A 22633-nucleotide genomic window follows, 5' to 3' on the forward strand; every position below is an offset into this window, starting at 1 on the left:
AACAGTACCAATTATTTAGTCATAAGCTTAAATTGGTTAATTCTGTTCATTTCTTTTTTTCTGATATTGGTTTAAAATATATGTGTATGTTGCTTTTAGTTGTTCACATTGTGTTCTTTGAACTATTTGTCAAGACACAAATTGTATTTTATAAAAAATCATCAATTCTGAGAAACCTTATTTTTCTCCTAAGTCCTACTGCAGAAAAACAGTGGGATTTTCTTGTTATTCTGTTTTTCTTGAAAATTATTATTTTCATAGCTGTGAAATATGCTTTTCCCCCCTTTTTTGGTTTTATTGTTCATGAGGGGAAATGATCTATTTCTGAAATATTGTATTTACTATAAATTTATCATATGTTGATGCAGTTGAAAAGTATAGCCATCTGTTGAAACATGATTTCTAAAATTAATTTACATTAAAAATGGCAACTAAATTTAACATAGTAGAGCTAGCCTCTTCTGGGTGTCATTATTTGAGAGCCATGGTGATTAAAGAGTTTCCATTTTTATCAGAAAGCTCCAAAAGTAGAACAGTATTTTTAAAAAAAAGCTAACATTTCTGTAACAATTTGGATTTTAGTTTCACGAGTCCTCTACATAATCATCTTTAGAAATTTGTGATCATTTTGATATTACATTGATTTTTATTAAGGAAAGAATGCAAATTTTCCTTAAGTCTGTTTTGAAATGTTTCTTTAAATTGCATTTTAATTTTAGACTTAGTGAAATTCGGCTTTATGATACTTATAGGAAATTCTTTTAAATTTCTTTTGTGTATTTTTTTCCCCATCCCTAGTTTTTCCTATTTTAAAAAGTTGGGATTGGGTTGTCATTTAAGCAGTGACTTAGACTAGAATTTCAAGGTACTTAGAGTTCCAAATCTAGTTAATTTATTGTTGTCTTATATGTACCTTTATGCAGTCATTTAAATTATTTTAGGCTCAAAGTTTACCTAGTAAATATCATAATTGACTAGAACAGTATATTTGGAACACCTGTATTATATAGAGTTTTCATAGAAGAATTAAAATATAGGGAGGGTAAGATGTAAGGACTAAGTATTATAAGAATGTGTATATTTTCCTATTTTATTTTTCTAGTCCAATTTCGCCATGGGTCGTTTTCCTAGTACACATAGGAAATGTTACATGCTTGATTTTGGCTTGGCTCGACAATTTACCAACTCCTGTGGTGACGTCAGACCAGTAAGATTTTTCATATTATTATCAAATATTTGATAGTTAATCTGATATTTATCGTTTCACACTTTTTAACAAATGTTAATTATGTATCAGAATGGATGATGTCCGAGAAGTGGCATATAGAGTTTATGATTACATTATATAATGAAATTCATAAATTCTGTTACTGAAATTTGTGATTGTTAAGTCACACTCCCAGTGGGGCCTCCAGAATGTTACGTCAGGCCTGCAGGGGGTGTGGGTGTCTGATGTGCAATCTGGTGCCCTGTGAAAGATGCAGAAAATATAGTTTATTCACAGAAAATGAGAGAGTAAGAGAGAGAGAGAGAATTCACCTCTCTAAGCCAGAGCTTAGGAAACTGGTGGTAGGTAGCCTTGTCAAAGAGCACATGACCACACCTGAGTCTAGTAAAGTAATGGATGCTAGCTGCCCATGATTGAGTGCTTTTAATTCTTCCCTTTGGTGGGAAAAGGTCATTAAGGTGATTGGGTAGTGGTCTCCTCCACATCATCACAGAGGAGCAGGTACTGATGTCAGGTGATGGACAGCAGGCAGATGGCTAGGTTAGTCACATGATTGCTTTATTGTTTATAACAATATCCTGGGGGCATCAATACCTTAACAAACTAATATAATCCAGTTGTCACTCCTCAAATGGAATTGTTTCTGAGGCCAATATTTGATATTTGTTCTGACCTCAGGAGAGTCCCCTTCACCTATCTTTTCCCCCCAGGTCTTTCCTATCCAGTCTAGTCTGTTCCTATTTTAGATCCAAGAATATCTTCTCAGTTCCCTTTGCCACAACTGCTATTGTTGAGAGGGCTCTTAGATTTGTTAAAGGAAAAACTTTAGACAAATGAAGTATAACAGGGTTTAACTGAGCAAACAACAGTTCATAAGTTAGGCAGCCCCCAGAACCAGAATAGAGTAACTACAGAGTAGCCACATGATCAAGTAACATTTATGGACAGAAAAAGAAAAGTGACAGGCCAGGTATGGTGGCTCACACCTGTAATCCTAACACTTTGGGAGGCTGAGGTGGGAGGATTGCTTGAGCCCAGGAGTTTGAGACCAGCCTAGGCAACATAGCGAGATCTCTTTCCTACAAAAAAGTAAAAAATTAGCCAGATATAGTGGCAGGCACATATAGTCCCAGCTACTTGGGAGACTGAAGCAGGAGGATCACTTAGACTCAGGAGGCAGAAGCTACAGTGACCCATGATCATGCCCTTGCAATACAGCCTGAATGACAGGGTGAGACCCTAACTCAAAAAAGGAATGTAACATACAGAAAACATAAGTGAGGTGCATAAATACTTGGATTGGGTACAGCTGAGCATTTGCGTTATTTGAACTTGGTTTGAACAGTTGGCTGCCCATAGTTGACTGAGACTTGGCTACTTGTTATAAAAGATTACAGTCTGTTTATACATCAAGTTAGGTTATAGTTCACTAGTTCACTATGTATGGAGAAACCTTTAGGCCAAATGTAAAATATGTACAGAGGCAGCTCTGATTTAATTTAACAGTTCCCCTTTTGGTCAACATTGAGACATTGATGTTACTGTCTGTCATGACTGTAAAGACTTATTTGATCTCAGTATGGGATGCACAAGTTTTATTTGGTCTCAATGCTCATCTGTTTTGGGAATCTAAAAGTTTTAGTATGATGAAATCAATTTCAAACCTTTTTGTGTCATGATTATAATTGAAATATTTTTTCATATTGGTCTAAGAATATAATATCAAAAGTTGCCTTAGACTTGTTTCATATAATATAATTTAGTTTATTTATTGATTTTAGGAAACTTGAATTCAGTTGTTTGAATTGTCTAGGTATGTCTTTAGGTTATATGCAGAAATCTATATTTTGATTTTGTTTATTTTGTCTTGCTGTATATATTCCAGAAGAGTGTAAAAAATATATATAAATTTAAGGAAGAATAATAGAATATCCATGGCCTCTATGTAGGTTAACAAATGGTACATTACCGCCTAAAAAGCATGCTATGGGTCCTTTCCTGATAACATCCATTTTTCTCCCTCAGCAGCACTGTCTAGTGGAACTTACTCTGCTTATGGCAGTGTTCCTTATCTGTACTGCCTAATATGGTAGCCACTGACTACATGTGGTTATTGAGCACTTGGATTATGGCCAGAGCAAATGAGGAACTGAATTTTAAATTAAATTAAATGTTAAATGGCTATCATATTGACCAGTACAGCTCTTGACATAACCTCCCTTTCATAGTTCTTTCTTTCTTTCTTCTCTCTTCTGAGAGTGCTTGTTTTGGAGTTAGGGAGCAGATTCAGGGAGCTGGTAAGACAGACCTTCATATTCAGCTTATAGGTTTATCCCATTCTACTTTTCCTTTTTATTCAGTTCCTCCATCCTTCCCATATTCCTTTCCCTCTGCTTTTTTTTTTTTTTTTCTGAGTTGGAATCTCTCGCTGTCACACAGGCTAGAGTACAGTGGCATGATCATAGCTCACTGCAGCCTCGATCTCCTGGGCTCAAGCAATCCTCCCTCCTTAGCTTCCTGAGTAGCAGACACTACAGCCCTGCACTACCATGCCTTGTTAATTTTTTAAAAGATTTTTTGTAAAGATAGCATCTCACTATATTGCCCAGGCTGGTCTCAAACTCCTAGGCTTAAGTGATCCTCCCACTTTGGCCTCCCAAAGATCTGGGATTGTAGGTATAAGCCACCATACCTAGTTCCCTCTGCCTTTTTTAAAAGATTATTTTATTTATATATATGACAGCTTTAAAGCTTATCATCTTAATTTAAACCCTTGTATATAACAAATACTATTTATTTTGAAATAGTTTAAAACTCGTAAGAAGTTATAAAAATAGTATAGTTACCATGTACCTTTATCCAACTTCCCTCAATGATAATGTCTTACATAAACACAGTACATTATCAAACTTGGAAAATTGATGTTGGTCCAATATTATTAACTTAGATACATACTTAGATTTCACTGGTTTCAGTGAGACAGGTGATATATGAAATTTTGTCACATGTATAGATTCATATTACCAGCTTCTATCATTTGATTGTTTGCTGTTCCAACTCTCTTGTTGGAGGTGAAGCCTGATGAAAAGTGTCTGGATCATGGGGCTGGATACCACATAAATGAGGGTGCTGAATGAGTTCTCACTCTATTAATTTCCCTTGAAAGCTAGTTGTTTAAAAAAGCTTGGCACCTTCCTCCTTATCTTTTGCTTCCTCTCTTGACCATGTGATCTCTGCATAAGCCAGCTCTGTTTCGCCTTCCCCCATGAGTGGAAGCAGCCTGAAGCCCTCACCAGAAGAAGATGCTGGTGCTGTGCCTCCTGTACAGCCTGCAGAAGTGTACACCAAATAAACCTATTTTCTTTGTAAATTACCCAGTTTCAGATACTCCTTTATAGCAACACTGAATGAACTAAGGGACTAAGATACCAAATGCCATAATTGGGATATAAAACTATTCTATCACCACAAAGAAACTCCCTCAAAAAAGGGCCATCAGTCAGAATGCATTACAGAGGGAATGTTGGAGAGTATTTGTTATACCAGTGAGCTGTTTATGTGATTGATTTGAGAGACTCTACTGTTTATTATCTTTAAGATTATTAGCTACATTAAGTAGGGTTACAAGGTACAAAGAAGTCCTGAACTATCTATATCTACAACACTTTGATTCATATAATTTCAATGCTGAACTTCTATTTACATAATGATTTGGCTCTGCCTATTCATTTTTTTCCTCATGCTTTTAAAGTATGCCCCCAGTTTCAGCCCTTCAGTTGACATCTCACATTGGCCCTTTGTGTCTGTCTAAGCTCTTGGAGTGCCACATTTTCTCCTGTTGCTTCCTTCCTAACCATTCAGCTGAAACTTCCAGTGCCTAGGACTATAATGACTTGAGTAAGAAAAAATGTTAAGTTTTTTTCTGTTAGCATTCCAGAATTTCCATTTTATTTGAGATTTTTTCTTAATTCTGTTGGGGGTTTTATTACAAAGTTCTTCTTGCATTTTTTTTCTCATCCTTCCTTTGTGTTAGCAATAGCCTGGATCATTCCTAAAATCATTCCCTTCTCCTTCTCAATTTATTCTCCTAGGAGTTTGTTCTATCTGTAACATACATCCCTTTCTTTACACTCACACTACTCCCATCTACTAGTTTTGCGGGGGGTTTTGTTTTAATTATTAAAATCGTTTCCTCACTCGTTTCCCTATCTTCTCCTTTCAGTCTGTCCTTTTTATTTCTACCAGAGTAAACATCCCAAGCACTTCCTCAATGATGTCACTTTCCTACTTAAAAATTTTTGATGTGTTCCGTTTTCTCTGCACATAATAAACCAAGCACTTTTTATTTGACTTTCAATTTATTTACTTTAAAGATGTGCAGTACTATTCAGGATTAGGTATACAAGTGGTCATCATACAGGTAAAATTTAGGCCTCCTTTTGGTCCCTACTTTGAGATCAGGTACTCCTATTAATGTTATGTGCCCCCCCCCATCCCCTGGTAATTTCCAGCTACTGCCAATCCCTTTCTTATAGTATTATGGTAAATCTTCAGGGTCCACTTATGAATGAGAACATATGTTACTCAGTTCTTTGATAAACCAAACACTTAATATGACCTTCAAGGCCTTCTCTAATCTAGCTCCAACCTACTTTCCCATTATTTTTTGTCACTATGTGCTTCAGCCATACCAGATTCAGTTATCTACCACTAGCAATTTTCTCCTTCTTTGTATTGTTCACTATGTTCTTTTTACCCAAATGCATTTCATTTTCCCTATTGTAATTTTATTGGTCCTTCAAGGCCCAATTTATTTTTTTATTTGAATATCTAAGTATTAATTGTAATAAAACAATCTCATAGATTGTTAGACATGCTCACTTTTACTTTTTCTTTAGAAAAATGTATAAATTTTGAATAGATAATATATTAATGTGGTGCAAAAGTTAAAGAATTAAATTTTATAAAAATTAAACACCTCTGCCTTTTGAAAAACATTATGCAAATGAAAAGAGAAGTTACAGACTAGGAAAAGTATTTGCAAAACACATCTGATAAAGGACCTGTATTCAGAATCTATAAACAACTCATACAACTCACTAAAAAGAAAACAACCCAATAAAAATTGGCAAAAGATTTGAATAGACATTTTTATCAAAGAAGAGATACAGATGGCAAATAAGCATATTAAGAAATGGTCAGGTGAGAGGACGCCTGGTCCCACAAGTTCGAGAATAGCCTGGGCAACTTGGCGAGACTTCATCTCTACAATAAATCAAAAAATTAGCTGGGTATAGTAGTTTTGGCTACTTGGAAGGCTGAGGTAGAAGGATCACCTGAGCCCAGCAGGTCGATGCTGGGGTGGCCATGAGCGTGCCACTGCACCTTCAGCCTGGGCAATGGAGTGATACTCAAGCTCAAGAAAAAAAAAGAGAGAAAGATGGTCAACATAATTAGTTATTAGGGAAGAGAAAATTAAACCATAGTGAGATACCACTACATACCAATTAGAAAGATTAGGACAAAAATTAGACAATACTAAGTGCTGGTAAAGGACAGAAATTATTGGTTGCCAGAGACTGGGAGTGGGAAAGATTGACTACAGAGAGACACTAAGGGAACTTCTTTGCGTGATAGAAATATTTGCTGTCTTAATTATGACTTTATATCTTTGTCAAAACTCATAGAACTGTGTATATGTAAAGAATGAGTTTTACTATATATAAACTATACTTCAATAAACCTGATGTGAAAATTACATTTCATACCTGCCTATTCCAAATCCATTCATTTCATATACTGCCTCTAGTCCTTTCCTCTGCCCCCTAAAATCACCTTTATATAGGTATACTATTATAAGATTCTTAACATATTCTTTCAGAATTTCTTTATGCACATACAACAAATGCAAATGAATATTCTTATTTTTCCCTTTTTGATTAAAAAGGTAGCATGATGTGCATTCTGTACCTTTTTTTCACTTAGTGTATCTGGGCAATCTTTTCTTTTTTTTTTCCTCACCTTTATGAAAAATTATACAAGGCTTTTACTTTTAGCTATTTCATAAATACCACAAGAAAACTTGGATACAGCTTGTGTTAAAACTTAGAAAAATTTCTTTTTCCATAAAGCAAATGTGTAAATCATTCCCTTTGACTCCTTCTTCCAGTCCTCCTTCACTGTGTTGAAAAGATATTGAGTGCTTCCACATTTTTTGTTAGGTGGGTAGTTTCCAAACTGACTGGACTCTCCAGGTAGGTGGTTCCTGCACAAGGTTTTCCTGTCACTGAATCTATGACTTTTCCAACTTTGAAAACAATCTCAGCCAGTTCATGTTTCACATGCTTTGTTCGTGAAACAGGTAAAGCTTTGAGAAGCACAATATCTCCAACTGTGCACTGCTGAAGGGCATCGTGAAAAAAGTAGGTTTTTCGCTTATTAAAATACTTTAACAAATAGGGATCCAGAACAAGCCTGGTCACTCTCATTTTAGCAGTTTTTTGCATTGCTGTCCCAATCACCTTCCCCACGATCCATTTGGCATGGACGGATGAATGAGCTACCGACATTATGTGCCTTTGAGGTCACCTCCACCTCCGCTGTGTAGCCCTGGGCAATCTTATCATGTCAGTATATGAGCTTCCCCATTCATTTTTACAGCTACAAAGTAGATTCCATTATATGGATATATTATAATTTAATTGGTCCTCTTTGACAGACATTTAAGTTGCACCCAGTCTCTTGCTATCACAAACACTGATGATAGTAAATCATCCACTAGTTTTGTGCACATGCTGCTATATCTCTGAGATAAATTTCCAGAAGTGAAATTGTGGCACAAAAGAGAATATATATTAATACATTTGCAATTTTGGTAGATATTGCCAAATTGCCATCAACTGGGAAAGTTTCAAAAGACAACCTATTTCATGGCCCAGTAAAATGTTCCCTGTTCTTAAGACATTTCCTTCTTCCCTCCTACCAAATGGAAATAAACCTTACCATTCCTGAGTGTTATAGCTCATTGTACTTTGCTAATGGTGTTCATTATAATCTGCTTTGAATTAGAATCATTTGCATAGATGGCTTTTTTCCCAGTTGGGTTTGAGTTGTTTTTACTACATTAAATGAGGTGATTGAAGTTCCTTGACCTGGTATTATTATTTTTTTCTTTATTAGAATTAGATGAGATATGTGAGTCTGGTATCATTTCTTTGATTACTTGCGTCAAGATTGCCTAGATGCACTGTTAAATGAATAAAAGATAGACAGTGTACATCATGCTACCTTTTGAATCAAAAGGGAAAAATAAGAATATTCATTTGTATTTATTGTATGTGCATAAAGAAATTTGAGATATATCTAATATTAAGAAACTAATAATAGCTAATCTCTCTTTACCTCTAATTCAACCTTTCCATGATAGAAGTGAGGTCAGAGCCAGGCCAGTGACACTCTTTTTTTTTTTTGTTTTTTTTTACTCTTAAGAAGAAAGAGTCCAGGCGTGGTGGCTCAGCCTGTAATCCCAGCACTTTGGGAGGCCAAGGTGAGAGGATTGCCTGAGCCTGAGGGTCCGAGACCAGCCTGGGCAACTTGAAACTTCATCTCTACAATAAATCACAAAAACTAGCCGAATGTGGTGGCATGCGTTTGTAGTTCCAGCTACTTAGAAGGCTGAGGCTGCAGTGGCTGTGAGCATGCCATTGCACTCCAGCCTGGGTAACAAGAGTGAGACTCCAATTCCAAAAAAAAAAAGAAGAAGAAGAAGAAAGAGTCTCCTGGACTTATCTTGGCTAGAATCCATTAGGGGGACATCTAGATGTCTAATTAACTGTGGACTAGGCTTCAGAATGTGATAATAGTTCTGGAGATTTTCATCCTGACATACTAAAATGAAAATAACTGGACAAAATTACATGCTATAGAAAGCAATTTTATGTTAGCTGATGATTCATGTCAGTAATGAATAAAAGTGAATGTCAACTTCTGAAATGTTATTTACTGTTATTACTGAAAAGGATTAATGGTAGACTTTCATATATTCTCTTAGACATTTTTCTTCTAGAAAGAGGAATCTTCAACCTTAGTTTCATCAACCAAATTGAGAATATTAGATATTCCTCTTGATCATGATGTTTTAGGAAAATATTGAGATCCACTGACTATGACTGTCACTGAATGGCAGCTAAGAAAATAAAGCAGATTTTAAAAGATTATAGAAGCTTCTGGTTACTAAGACTTGTCATTAAATAGAGAATACTTAAAAATAGTCAGGCATGGTGGCTCACACTTGTAGTCCAAGCACGACGGGAGGTGGAGATGGGAGGATTGCTTGAGCCCAGGAGTTCAAGACCAACCTGGGCAACGTAGCAAGACTTCATCTCTACCAAAAAAAAAAAAATCTGGGCTTGGTAGCATGTCTAAGCTACTCAGGAGGCTGAAGTGGAAAGATTGTCTGAGCCCAGGAGGTCAAGGCTGCAGTGAGCCATGATCCTGCTGCTGCACTCCAGCCTGAGAATCAGAATGAGACACCAACTTAAAAATAAAACGTGTCATAAATGCCACTGTATTTTAAAATATAGGTAGAGGTTGGGTTTGATGGCTCACACCAGTAATCCCAGCACTTTGGGAGGCCAAGATCAGAGGATCACTTGAGGCTTGGAGTTTGAGATGTCATGAGCAACAGAGCCTATCTCTACAAAAAAAAGAGAGCCAAGCAAGCTCACACCTGTAATCCCAGCACTTTGAAAGGCCAAGAAGAGAGAATCAGTTGTACCCAAGAGTTTAAGACCAGCCCAGGCAACAAAACGAGAACTCATCTGTACAAATAATTTTTAAAAAATTAATCAGGTGTGGTAGCACGTGCCTGTAGTCCCAGCTACTTGGGAGGTTGAGACAGAAGGATCACCTGAGTCCAAGAGATTGAGGCTATGGTGAGCCATGATCGTGCCACTGCACTCCAGCCTGCGCAACAGAGTGAGACCCTGATTCAAAAAAAAGGAAAAAAATTAATCAGGCATGGTGGCAGATGCTATTTGGACGGCTGAGGTGGGAGGATCAATTGAGCCTAGGAGTTTGAGACTGTAGCAAGCTATGATCGCACTTGTGGGTAGCCATTGTACTCTGACCTGCATGGCAGAGCAAGACCCTGTCTCTAAACTAAGTAAATAAAATAAATAAAAATTTAAAAATAAAATGTAGGTAGAAAAAAAAGCAGACTGAAAATTAACTAAAAATTTATCAATGGTTTTTTAAAAGATGTGATTTAAAGATATTTTCTCTCTAGTTTTCTGTAATTTTGTAGTAAAAAGTTACAAATTAAAATAAATGGTGTGTTATTGTGACAGTAACAGACTTGTTCCTGTAACTTACTTCATGGGCTGAAGCATGCTGAATCTACTGTTATTTGAAGCTTATTTATTATTCTTTCCTTGGCTTTGTTGTAGCCTCGAGCTGTGGCAGGCTTTCGAGGGACAGTTCGTTATGCATCAATCAATGCTCATCGGAACAGGGTAGGTATCTTAACTAGAGTCATATGTGTGTAAGTATGCTGATGACTTAAATCAGATTGCCTTCTTGATTTTAGAGTACAATGGTGTCAAAAGTGCTTGGGAGTTGAGGATCCCCTTTATATCTCAAAGTTACTTGGAATGGTTGTTCTAATTCACTCTTGTGTGGCACTGAGGATAAAGGAGTTAGTAAGACTAATAATACATAGTAAAGTAATGACAGGTATGTGCAGCTGCGCACAAAATAAAATTGGATTTGCCAGAAAAGATAATATCTAAGTATATTTATGGCTATGGGGAATCTGTGTCCTTAATTAGGTATCAGTAAGTATTAACAAGTTCAGTATAGAATTTAGAAGAAACTAAACATCTGTGTTCTACTTCAATAAATTATTTGAGAATATTATCAATACCTAATAAGATGTAAGCGTCATCATTTTGTCTATAATATGTATCTAATTTGTGCCATCTCTCCCTACCAAAAGTTTTGCCTTCAAGAAGGTCTCAAGTGCAGACAATTTTAAAATATTTTAGCTTTTATGTTAGTAAATTATCCATTTCCTCTTGGGCTAAAATTGCTCTCACTCTTGCCCCTCGCCCCTTGCCTCTCGCCCCTTGCCGCTCGCCCCTTGCCCCTCTCCCCTCGCCCTCCTCCCCTCTTCTCTCTCCTCTCTCCCTCCTCTCTCCTCCCTTCCCTCTCCTCTCTCTTCTTCTCTCTCCCCTTTCTCTCTCCTCGTTCCCTCTTTCCTCCACTCCTCTCTCTCTCATCTCTCACCTCTCTCTTCCCTCTCTCTCCCCCCTTTCCCCTCTCCTCTTTCTCCTCTCTCACCTCTCCTCCCTCTCTTCCCTGTCTCCCCCCCATTTTCCCTCTCTCTTCCCCATCCCTCTCCCCCATCTCTCCCCCATCTCTCTCCTCTCTCTTCCCTCTCTCCTGACTCTCCCCCCTCTCTTTTCTCTCCCTCCTCCCCTCTTCTCTTTTCTATCTCCCCTCTCTCTCCTCTCTCCCCTCTCTTTCCTCTGTCTCTCCCCTCCTCCCCCTCCTCTGTCTCTCCCCTCTCTCTCCTCTCTCTTTTTGGCCTTGTTCTTCTGCTCTGATTTTTTCTCCCTCATCCTGGACTGTAATTATGAATAGGAAAGGTGCCCTTTTATGGATTATTAATCCTTCATCTTGTTTACAGGGAGTGGAGAAATTTAACAAGTGATTCCTTGATACAATAAGAAGAAATATTTCCTTGATACAGTACTTTTTTTAATCTTGTTCTTGTTTTGTGAAGTCACAAGTGCTTTAATGAGACTCTAACCAATGCTAAATACAATAGGAGTATGCTATTTTCTTACATGCTGTGCTTCAGTTATTTTGGTTTCTTATGATATGATTATAAATTGAAAATTGTGAAGGTGTTTTTATTAGTGTGTAGTGCTTTGCCAAGCATTTGACTCTTTTGATTTGATTCAGTGTTGTTTTATTTTAGGACAACTAGTCAGTTACTTTGAAAGGAAAGTACTCTTATTTTTCAAATAGATTCTTATAAAATTTTTAAAATACTAGGTTTTCCAGTTAAGTATGTTAAAGAATTATGTCAACATTGGAATCTCGAAATACAGTATTATTTTTAAGATATTATAATAGCTACATGGGCCTTTCCAACATAGCTAATAGAAAAATATTATATACCTTTTAATTTTTAATTTAAGGAGAGAGGAGATATCTTGTAAAAACCTTTGCAGCATAGAGTTTTTTCTAAGCAGGTTAACAAAGTTAATCTGGTATTTATCTAACCACGTAGAGGAATTTGATAGTGGATAGCAGTGATTCTTTTTTTTTTTTCCTTTTAATTTTTTTATTTTAAAGATGTGGGGCACAATTCAGGGTTAGGTATACAAATGTTCATTATGTAGGTATCCTTGTTGATGAGGTGTGCACCGCCCCCTTCCCCAGGCAGATTCCTACTACTGCCAATCCTGCTTCCCCACCCCCTTCCTGGCAATTTCCTGCTACTGCCAATCATTCTCTTATAGTATTATGATAGTTGTTCAAGGTCTGCTTATGAGTGAGAACATGTGATACTCAGTTCTTTGTTTCTGTGAAAGATCACTCAGTATTATAGACTCTAAGTCCATCCAGGTCGCTGTGAAGTTCATGATTTTGTTCTTCTTTATGTCTGCATAATATTCCGTTGTGTATATGTACCACATTTTTTTAATCTTTTGATGGGCAGCACAGTTGGTTCCATGTTCTTGCTGCTGTGAACAATGCTGTGATAACCATACATGTGCAGCTATCTTTTTTGTTTTTTTTTTTTTGAGTTGGAGTCTCACTCTGTCACCCAGACTGGAGTGCAGTGGCCGCTCCTGGCCACCACAGCCTCGACCTGCTGGGCTCCTGTGATCCTTCTGCCTCAGCCTTCCAAGTAGCTGGAACTACAGTGATTTGAGTTCTTCCGGGTATATTCCCAGTAGGGGGACTGCGGGGTTATATGGAAGGTCGATTTTTAGATCTTTTAGGAATCACCACACTGTTTTCCACAGAGTCTGTACTAGTTTACACTCCCACCAGCAGTGTAAAAGTGCTCCCTTTTCACAGCATCCTCTCCAGCATTGTTGCTGAGTTATTGATGATAGCCATCCTGAGTGGAGTTAGGTGGTATCTCAGTGTAGTTTTAATTTTCATTTCTTTGATGACTGGTGAGGCTGAGCATTTTTTCATGTATCTGTTGGCTGTTCGTGTGTCTTCTTTTGAGAACTATTTATTCATATCTTTTGCCCACTGTGTAATGGGGCTGTTTGTTTTTCTTTTTGGTACTTTTGAGTTCTTTGTAGATCCTAGATGTTAGGCCTTTGTCAGACATACAGTTGGCAAATATTTTTTCCCAGTCTGTGTGCTGTCTCCCCACTCTCTTGATGGTTTCTTTGGCTTTGCAGAAACTTGTCAGTTTGATGAGGTCCCACTTGTCTATCTTATCTCTTATGGCATGGGTGCATGGGGTTTTGATCAGGAATTGGTTGCCAGTTCCAATTTCCATACGGGTGTCTCTGAAACACTGGTTTTGTTTGTTTTTTGAGTTGGAGTCTCACTCTGTCGCCCAGACTGGAGTGCAGTGGCTGCTCCGGGCCATTGCAGCCTCAACCTGCTGGGCTCCGGCGATCCTTCCGCCTCGACCTTCCAAGTAGCTGGAACTACAGGCACGCGCTATCACGTCTGGCTAATTTTTTGGTTTATTGTAGAAATGAGGTCTCACCAAGTTGCCCAGGCGGGTCTCGAACCCGCAGGCTCAGGCAGTCCACTCACCTCAGCCTCCCAGGGCGCGGGATTACAGGCTGAGCCACCAAGTCCGGCGAAACAGTGATTCTTAACCTTCTTTTCTGCTCCCAGCACACCTGAGGGGTAGAATGCTTTTCACAGTAACACCACTTCACAACAACTGTTAGTTTACCTGGTGATGCAGGAGTGAAAATAGTGGAACCTCCAAAATTGCTTGCCTTTTAGAAGTTTCCAGATAATTCTGTCATATCTCTTTCTTCCATATTCTGCAACCCTAAATTGATAATCTCTAAAAATAATACATTCTATTTTTTCTGGTTTCTTAATCTATTTTTTTTTTTTTTTTTTGAGTTAGAGTCTCACACTGTCACCCAGACTGGAGTGCAGTAGCCGCTCTCGGCCACCACAGCCTCGACCTCCTGGGCTCCGCCATCCTTCCGCCTCACCCTTCCATGTAGCTGGAACTACAGGCATGTGCTACCATGCCCGGCTAATTTTTTATTTATTGTAGAGATGAGATCTTGTCAAGTTGCTCAGGCAGGTCTCGAACCCGTGGGCTCAGGCAATCCACTCACCTCGGCCTCCCAAAGTGCTGGAATTATAGGCTGAGCCACTGAGCCCGGCCTAGGCTCGGTTTCTTATTCTTAAACTTTTAACACAAATAATTCCCAAACAATACAAGGACAACACTTGGACTATGTTCATTCTCTTTTACTGCTGTTATTTTAATTCTTTATTAATATATTTTTAATCTTAATACTTAGTTTTTAAAAAATTTTTTTTTAATTTTTAATGTTAAAGATGTGTGGGGTATAATTCAGGGTTAGGTTACAAATGTGCATTAGACAGGTACCCTTGTTGATGAAGTATGCCCCCCACCTCCCCTGGCAGTTTCCCATCACTGCCAATCCCACCCCCTCTCCCCTGGCAGTTTCCCACTACTGCCAACCCCTTTCTTATAGTATTATGATAATTGTTCAAGGTCTCCTTATAAGTAAGAACATGTGGTACTCAGTTCTTTTTTTCTGTGATAGATCCCTCAGTATTATAGACTCTAGGTCAATCTCAATACTTTGTAAAAACTATTTTACTTCTGGTTCTTTCATTACTGTTGAGAAAAATCTTTTTTCATTTAATAGTTGTTACTTTGTATTCAGTGTGTTCTTTTTATTTGAATACTTTTGACATTTTTTTTTTTTTTGTCCTACACACAAATGTGTCTAGGTGTAGATATTTAAATATTTATTCTGTTTGGGATATGTTTTGCTTCCTAAATGCAAATGTTAATGTCTTTCATTGATTTTGGAGAATTCTCAGAAATGACTTCTTAAATATTGCTTTTTCCCTTTCTCTATATATTCTTTCCCACAGATCTTCAAATTGATGTATGTTAGACCTTATTCTGTCCTTCGTGTCTCATTAAGTTCATTCTCAGGTCTCCCTCCCTCCCTCCCACCCTCCTTCTTCCCCACCCTCTCCCACCCAGTCTCACTCTCTTGCCCTGGCTGGAATACAGTGGCAACATCAAAGCTACCACAGTCTCGACTTTCTGGGCTCAGGTGATTTTTCCACCTCAGCCTTCCAAGTAGCTGAAACTACAGGCATGCACCACCACACCAGGCTAATTTTCTTTGATTTATTGCAGAGACAGGGTCTCGTCAAGTTGCCCAGGCCGGTCTCGAACCTGTGGGCTCAGGCAGTCCTCTTGCCTCCACCTCCCAAAGTGCTGGGATTACAGGCATGAGCCACTACACTGCACCCAGCCACTGTCAGATTTTCTAACTCTTTTGTGTGTCTCCGTACTGCTTTCTAAATAATTACTTTAGGTCTGTTTTGGGATTCATTAATTATTTATTTTTGCTCTGTTTGATCAGTTTTTTAACCTGTTCATTGAGTTCTGTGGGTTAATTTCTATAATTGTGCTTTTTATTACTAGATATTATTTTTTATCCTTTTTCAAATCTGCTGACTTTTGGCTTTTTGATTATGGTTCCTTTCTGATTATTTTGATTCCGTTTTTCACTTAAACATTTTAAATAGTCTTATTTCATATTCTGTATCTTGTAATTCCATTTCTGAAATTCTTGGATTTATTATTGTGCTCTTTGTAGTTTCTCCTGATATTAGCTTATGGTAGCCTGCTTGCTGTTATATTTTATATTTTTGAATAATGAGCATATGTTTGGTGAGGCTTTTTCTATAGGACTTCTGTGAGGCCTGAATTTAAGGGTACATTTATCTTGAAAGGATTCTCATTTGGTTCTCTCATTCTTGTAGGACATGATCACTCAGAAAACATTTGAAATTAATTTCTGGGTGTGGTTTTCCAGACCACACAGGTGGTGTATATATTTAACCCTCGCTAAATAATGGTTAGGCCTGTGGTAACAAATTCTCAAGACAATTTTTTCAAACTCATTTTGCCCCTTTGATAAACAGTTACATTTTATAGAAAAAAATTACAGTATAATGTACACATCAAATATTGCATTAGGGATGTAGGCATTTTAGGGTCCTAGCTATGTAGTGGGGGCGAGTATGTCTCAGTTGCAACTCTAGTCCTACGCAGGCCCAGGGCCTTTACGTTTCTCCCCTTCCTGGTTGATAAACTCACGACACTTGCCCCCAGAACAGCCAAAGCCAAATCTTCAACATCAGGTTGCTTCTCTTATTTTCAGCTATTTTTTTTTTAATTGGCTTTTAGGTTTTCCCTTTCTCTTATTTGAACACATTAATTAATGTACTATGAGCATTTCTGGGTTTTTAGATATTCTTTGTTTTAAAAGTTTTTCAATATGTATATTCTGCCATGTAGATTGCAATATAGCTATGTAAATATATAGGTATATTTACCAAATAATTTTATGGGAAATAAATTTAAGAATGTGAGCCTAAAGAATTAAATAAAATAAAGAATTAAATAAAACGGTTGAGCCTTAAGCAGTGTAATGTACTCACAGATAGTAGTAATGTAATGTGATGGGGAATTCTGTTTTGTTTATAAAGGAAATGGGAAGACATGATGACCTCTGGTCCTTATTCTACATGTTGGTGGAGTTTGTAGTTGGCCAGTTACCTTGGAGAAAAATAAAGGACAAGGTAATTTTGTGAATGGAGATGTCAGTTTTGTTAGAAGAAATAAAAATTTCTCCTGAGTAAGCATTTTTGTTGAAAATCTACTTGCAAGCACTTTCGCTATATCCTAATATATATAGTTTTCTCTTTATGAACTGATATTAGAGATCTAATTAATGTTGTATCTTTTCTATGTACATGAAGAATAGATACTAATAGCTTCTGATTTGATTTGTTGCCCTTTTAGCTTTTTTTTTTTTTTTTTTAATTATTGTAGAGACGAGGACTCGCCATGCTGCCCAAACTGGTCTCAAGCATTCCTCACCCCTGCCTACCAAAGTGCTGGGATTATAGGCATGAGCCACCGTGCCTGGCCCTCTTAGCTTTTAATGTCACTAATTTTCTCTTTTCTTTTTTATAAGTAAAGTGAGCAGTTATAATAGTTTTCATTTTATTTTTTTTTGAATTGGAGTCTCACTCTGTTGCCCAGACGGAGTGCAGTGGCATGTCCATAGCCACTGTAGCCTTGACCTACTGGGCTCAGGCAATCTTTCCGCCTCAGCCTTCCAAGTAGCTGGAACTACAGGCATGTACTACCACGCCCGGCTAACTTTTTGGTTTATTGTAGAGATGGAGTCTCACCAAGTTGCCCAGGTTGATATCAAACCCCTGGGTTCAGGCAGTCCTCTTGCGTTGGCCTCCCAAATTGCTGGGATCACAGGCTTGAGCCACCACACCTGACTATAATAGTTTTTAATTGTCACATTATATTGTTTGATTTAGAAAACTATGAACACATGTTGATAAAAGTAGATTAGATTTATGATATATTTCTTCTTTTGGGGATTATCAATCCAACTGATGCAGAACTCTGTTACTGTTTTGATTCTGCATTACAGTTTTTCGCCCTTTACAGCACTGTGCATTAAGCTATTTGTAAGAGCTCCATTTTTGCTTTTGTACTTAATTACCACAATTTCATTCCCTATACATACTCTTGAGACTGTTACTAAGGGGCTTTTAATGCATAGCTGTCAAGATAAATTGACTTTGGTTCCTTTTCTCTTTACTTTCCAGGAGCAAGTAGGCTCTATCAAGGAGAGATACGACCACAGGCTCATGTTGAAACATCTCCCTCCAGAATTCAGCATCTTTCTAGACCATATCTCCTCTTTGGATTATTTTACAAAACCAGACTACCAGGTAACCACTTTTGTAAGTTCTGTGGGTTAATTCTTTTTTTCTTTCCCTTCTTTTAGATTCAGGGGGTACACATGCATATTTGTTTAACATGGACATATTGTATAGTGATGGGGATTGGGTTTCAGGTGGCCCATTTCCCAGATAGTGAACATTGTGCCTCATAAGTAGTTTCTGAACCCTAACCCCCCTCCACCCTCACCAGTGTACTCTGTGAGTTAATTCTTCTCTCTCTTAATCTTTGCCTTCACTCATTGTAGCTTTGAGGGTATTTTTAATGAATATGAGAGGTCTTTAGAATAATACTATTTTAATATATCCTAGAAAATATGGTAAAATTAATTTATGATGAGAGTGCTGGGGTGTGTGTGTGTGTGTTTGTTTGTGTGTGTTGCTGTCTCATGTATTTCCTTTCTTCTAGATGGACTTCATTAGAGTTTTAGGTTTGTTCATCTTATAACAGATTTTACTGTTCCTGCTGTGATTTATTTAGTATATAGAACTTCTGATAGTTCAAATTAGGTAAAATCTGTAGCTAATTTTTTGACCAGAAGGAAATGTCCAGCTAGGTAATACGTCTGGCAAGGGCTTAAGGGCTGCATATCATATGCTAATATGCTATAGGACAGCAATCAGTGAAAATTATCAGCTCCATTTTGTCTGTGGTCAGTGAATCATTTCCTTAGAGCGTCAGTTAATGAGGCCTTATACTGATTGACTATGTCTACCACAAATTGCATTTCTAACCCCAACCAACTGTACTTCAGAAGATTATTTTGCTCTCAGGGAGAAACTTCGTCAGGACTTAATACAAAATAACTGCTGCTTCTGAAAACATAAATGAAGCCACGCATAGACTAATAATAATAATAATATGTATTAGTGTATCATTTTTGTTTACAAAGGGTAATACATAGACTTTACTGCTGTTAATGGAAGTTTTAAATTCCAAAGTGTTATCAGTGTTGTCAGAAGACAAGAAGTGTCTACAGGACAGTGAATTTATTTGCATATAGTAATTATTTCTCTGTGAAATTTCTGCTTTTGTATAAGATATAAACAGGATATAAACCAAAGAGGCATTGTACAACCTTGAGTCCTTTTAGACCTGAAGTGGGTGAACTTGTCTTTTTCTTTCCCATATGGTGATGCATTACAAACTACATAGACTGTCTAACAAATTGAGAAACTACATAGACTATCTAACAAATTGAGAAACTACATTGTATATAAGTTGCCTTGAAATGTGTTCTTATTTTACGTGTTATATTCTGAAATGTAGAGTTTACATTACTTGTAATAAAGTAATAAAATTATACCTATAAGACTAGATTCAAGCAAAGCTGGAAAATGTTTCAACTTTTCCTATCTTTGGTGCTTATAATTTTTTATTGGCAAAATCTGCTTGGGGGTATAAAAGTAGGACAGTAGAAAATTTTGATCACATTTTCTTAGTTAAACCTATAATCTAAAGAAGGCTATTATATTCACCAGCTAAAGTTTGAAATTTAGACCTATAATTAGTTTCAATTAAATTAATAAATTATTGTCCTCAAGTTTTTTATTTGGATATTCTCTTACTAAACAAAGCATAGTAAATTTTTTTTTTATGGGGGAGAGATCAGCTATAACATTTTCTTTGTTTCATGGATTCTGTAAATCATTTGACTCTTTCCTGCTCTCTGATCTTTCATGAGCAGTTAGTGGGAACAGAGGGCAGGTGGAAAGGAGAAGAATAATTGGGAAAAAGATGTTGATGTAAGTGATTGGTGTTTCTGAAGACTAGTACCAATGCGACATCAGATTTCACAAAAATCTGCAGCTTTCTTGGTTCCCTCACAGTGCCCTGATGCAGTCTTCATCTTGAGAAAAATTTCTCTGAATGAGAATGTTCTTGTGAATGAATGCTAGTCCTATGGCTAATTTTACAGTTTAAAATTCATTCCAGAATTTGATTTTAATTACTGTTCTTTCAAAATTTTACATTCCTCATAGGACAACCAGTGTTGTTAAAAATAACAACAAACTTTCAGCAACAAGCATTAAATATACCCATATTCAGCATAACTGCTTCCCTAGCTACGTCAGAGTTCAAATAGCAACATATATTTGTATATACGTTGTATATTTGTAACTTTGTATATTCTGAGCTAAGACCAAAGTCAATATATTTTTTCTTTATAATAAAAAAGTTGTGATGCATTTTTACAGAGTCACTTTCACTTTCAATGCGTATATTTTGTAAATCTTTAACAATTAGTGTTTCTGCCACAGAGCATTATTACGTCAACAAGTTACACATGCCAAGTACTTCGTTTAATAGCCTTACTGTGACAGCAGGTGTAGACCTAGAGAGAATCTCTATTTTGTTTTCTTCTAGAAATCTTTTATGTCCCTATCACTTACAAATAAAGGTTGAAATTTGCTTTTGGAGAGTTTTATTGTTTTGGGAAATTGCATCAAGTTTATCAATACTTTGTATTAATATGTATGTATGAGTCTGTCTTCCTAACTGCTTTTTAAATCCTGGAGAAACAAGCATGTCTTATTTTATTTTTTACCCATATTATACCTGATACCATGCCTGGCACCTAAATTTTCAATAAATGTTAGGTAAATTTAATCGGATCTTACTCTGGGCCAATCAGTCTCTTATTCGGGAAATGTAAGAAAAATCAGCCTATAGGTGCATAACATACTGTTTTCTGTCTGTTAAACTATAGGTGAAAACATCAGAATTATAACCAAGATTAAATCAGATACCGTACTATAAATATTGCTTTTATTATTAGATTCTGAAATCTATTATAGCGACTATAAAAGACAAAGTATTGAACCATGAATCTGCGCAGATGATAAAATTCTATAGAACTACACACACACAGACACACACACTAAGTGCATGTAACAACTGGTGAAATACTATAAGCTCTGTGGATTCTGCTAATGTCATTTTCCTGGTTTTGGTATTCTACTGTAGTTATTTAAGATGTTGCCAGTGCCCTGGATGGACTTAGAACCTATAATACTCAGTGACTTAACAGAAACAAAGAACTTATAGTATCACATGTTCTCACTTAAAAGCAAATCTTGAACAATTATCGTAATACTATACGAAAAGGATTGGCAGTAGTGGGAAACTGCGGGGAGGGTATACCTAAACCTTGAATTGTACCCCATATCTTTAAAATAAGATAATAATAAAATAAAAATAAAAGACTTATGAGAGCTATAAACCAAAAAAAAAGAGAGATGTTGCCATTGAGGGAAACTAGGTGAAAGGGACTGCTCTATACTATTTTTGCAACTTCCTATGAATCTTTAAGTATTGTGAAATAAAAAGTTTTAAAGAGTGCTGGGCCAACACTTTTAGAAATGTAAATAGTGATTTTAAAAAACCTTTCACGTTTGTGTCCATCTTATAATTTAAATAAATTCTTTTAAAGTGTTTGTTTTTAAGGGACATAGTCTGGAGTGCAGTGGCATGATCATAGCTCACTGTAGCCTCAAACTCTTGGGCGCAAGTGATCCTCCTACCTCAGCCTCTTGAATAGCTAGGATGTGTATGCCACGTCAATTTTTTTCCTTCTTTCCTTGCTTTGTAGTGATGGGATCTATTTTCTCTATGTAACCAGCTGAGGCTGGTTTTGAACTTCTGCCCTCAAACTATCCTCCCATCTCAGCCTCCTAAAGTGCTGAGATTGCAGGCATGAGCTGCCACACCCAGCCTAAAGTGTTTTGAGAAAGGAAAATATTTTTGAGGGGTACCTGGTAAAATCTTACCAACCCTCTTGAATTTCACCACAGTAATTCCACATGTAGATGACACTATTACTAGTGAACAGTAAACTAAGATAGCAGTATCAGGTTGGATAAAGAAGAACTCTGCTGCCTTTTACACATTATTGTCACAATAATAACACATGCTACTGTGACAATAATACCTGGATGGTATTAATATTATTACAGTTACCCTAATCTTATGGAGTCTTAGTTTAGACATGTTGTCTTTGATCACAAAACTAGTAAAGCAAAAAATGAACTCATTTCTAACTCACTCAAAAAGGTCCATACTCTTCCCATTTTACTATGTTGCCATGAAGAGATGACCACAAGCACAGTAGGCACTGTAAAGTAAATACTAACACAACTGGTTAATGAAAATGCAGTGAAATAACTAAAATATTACATGAAGAATTACCAGAAATTGTCATTAATTAATAGAATCACATGATTCTGAAAGAACACAAGAAATATCTTTATTAAAGTATTCAGGTTATGTTAAGCATCACTTAGCAAGTTGAGAAGACTAATGAAATCCATAAATATATGCACTGTTGGTGATCCTGAAACTGAAAT

At 36.8% G+C, this 22633-nt stretch overlaps 1 protein-coding gene and 1 pseudogene across 2 annotated transcripts in view; one reads left to right on the forward strand and one right to left on the reverse strand.

Moving 5' to 3' along the window:
• The window catches only part of TTBK2 (tau tubulin kinase 2), a 187299-nt gene that overhangs the window by 111840 nt on the left and 52826 nt on the right, over positions 1 to 22633 (forward strand). The window contains exons 6-9 of the mRNA XM_008069951.2: positions 1103 to 1207; positions 10675 to 10740; positions 17006 to 17098; positions 18152 to 18277. Of these exons, the coding sequence (XP_008068142.1) occupies positions 1103 to 1207; positions 10675 to 10740; positions 17006 to 17098; positions 18152 to 18277 (390 nt within the window). The remainder of the gene's footprint in view (positions 1 to 1102; positions 1208 to 10674; positions 10741 to 17005; positions 17099 to 18151; positions 18278 to 22633) is intronic.
• LOC103272453 lies at positions 7322 to 7831 on the reverse strand (annotated as a pseudogene). The gene has a single exon (XR_002482649.1). The product of XR_002482649.1 is annotated as a 28S ribosomal protein S17, mitochondrial pseudogene (transcript).

This window comes from Carlito syrichta, unplaced genomic scaffold (assembly GCF_000164805.1).
Source record: "Carlito syrichta isolate Samal-C Ts95f unplaced genomic scaffold, Tarsius_syrichta-2.0.1 Scaffold312570, whole genome shotgun sequence".
Classification (NCBI taxonomy): domain Eukaryota; kingdom Metazoa; phylum Chordata; class Mammalia; order Primates; family Tarsiidae; genus Carlito; species Carlito syrichta.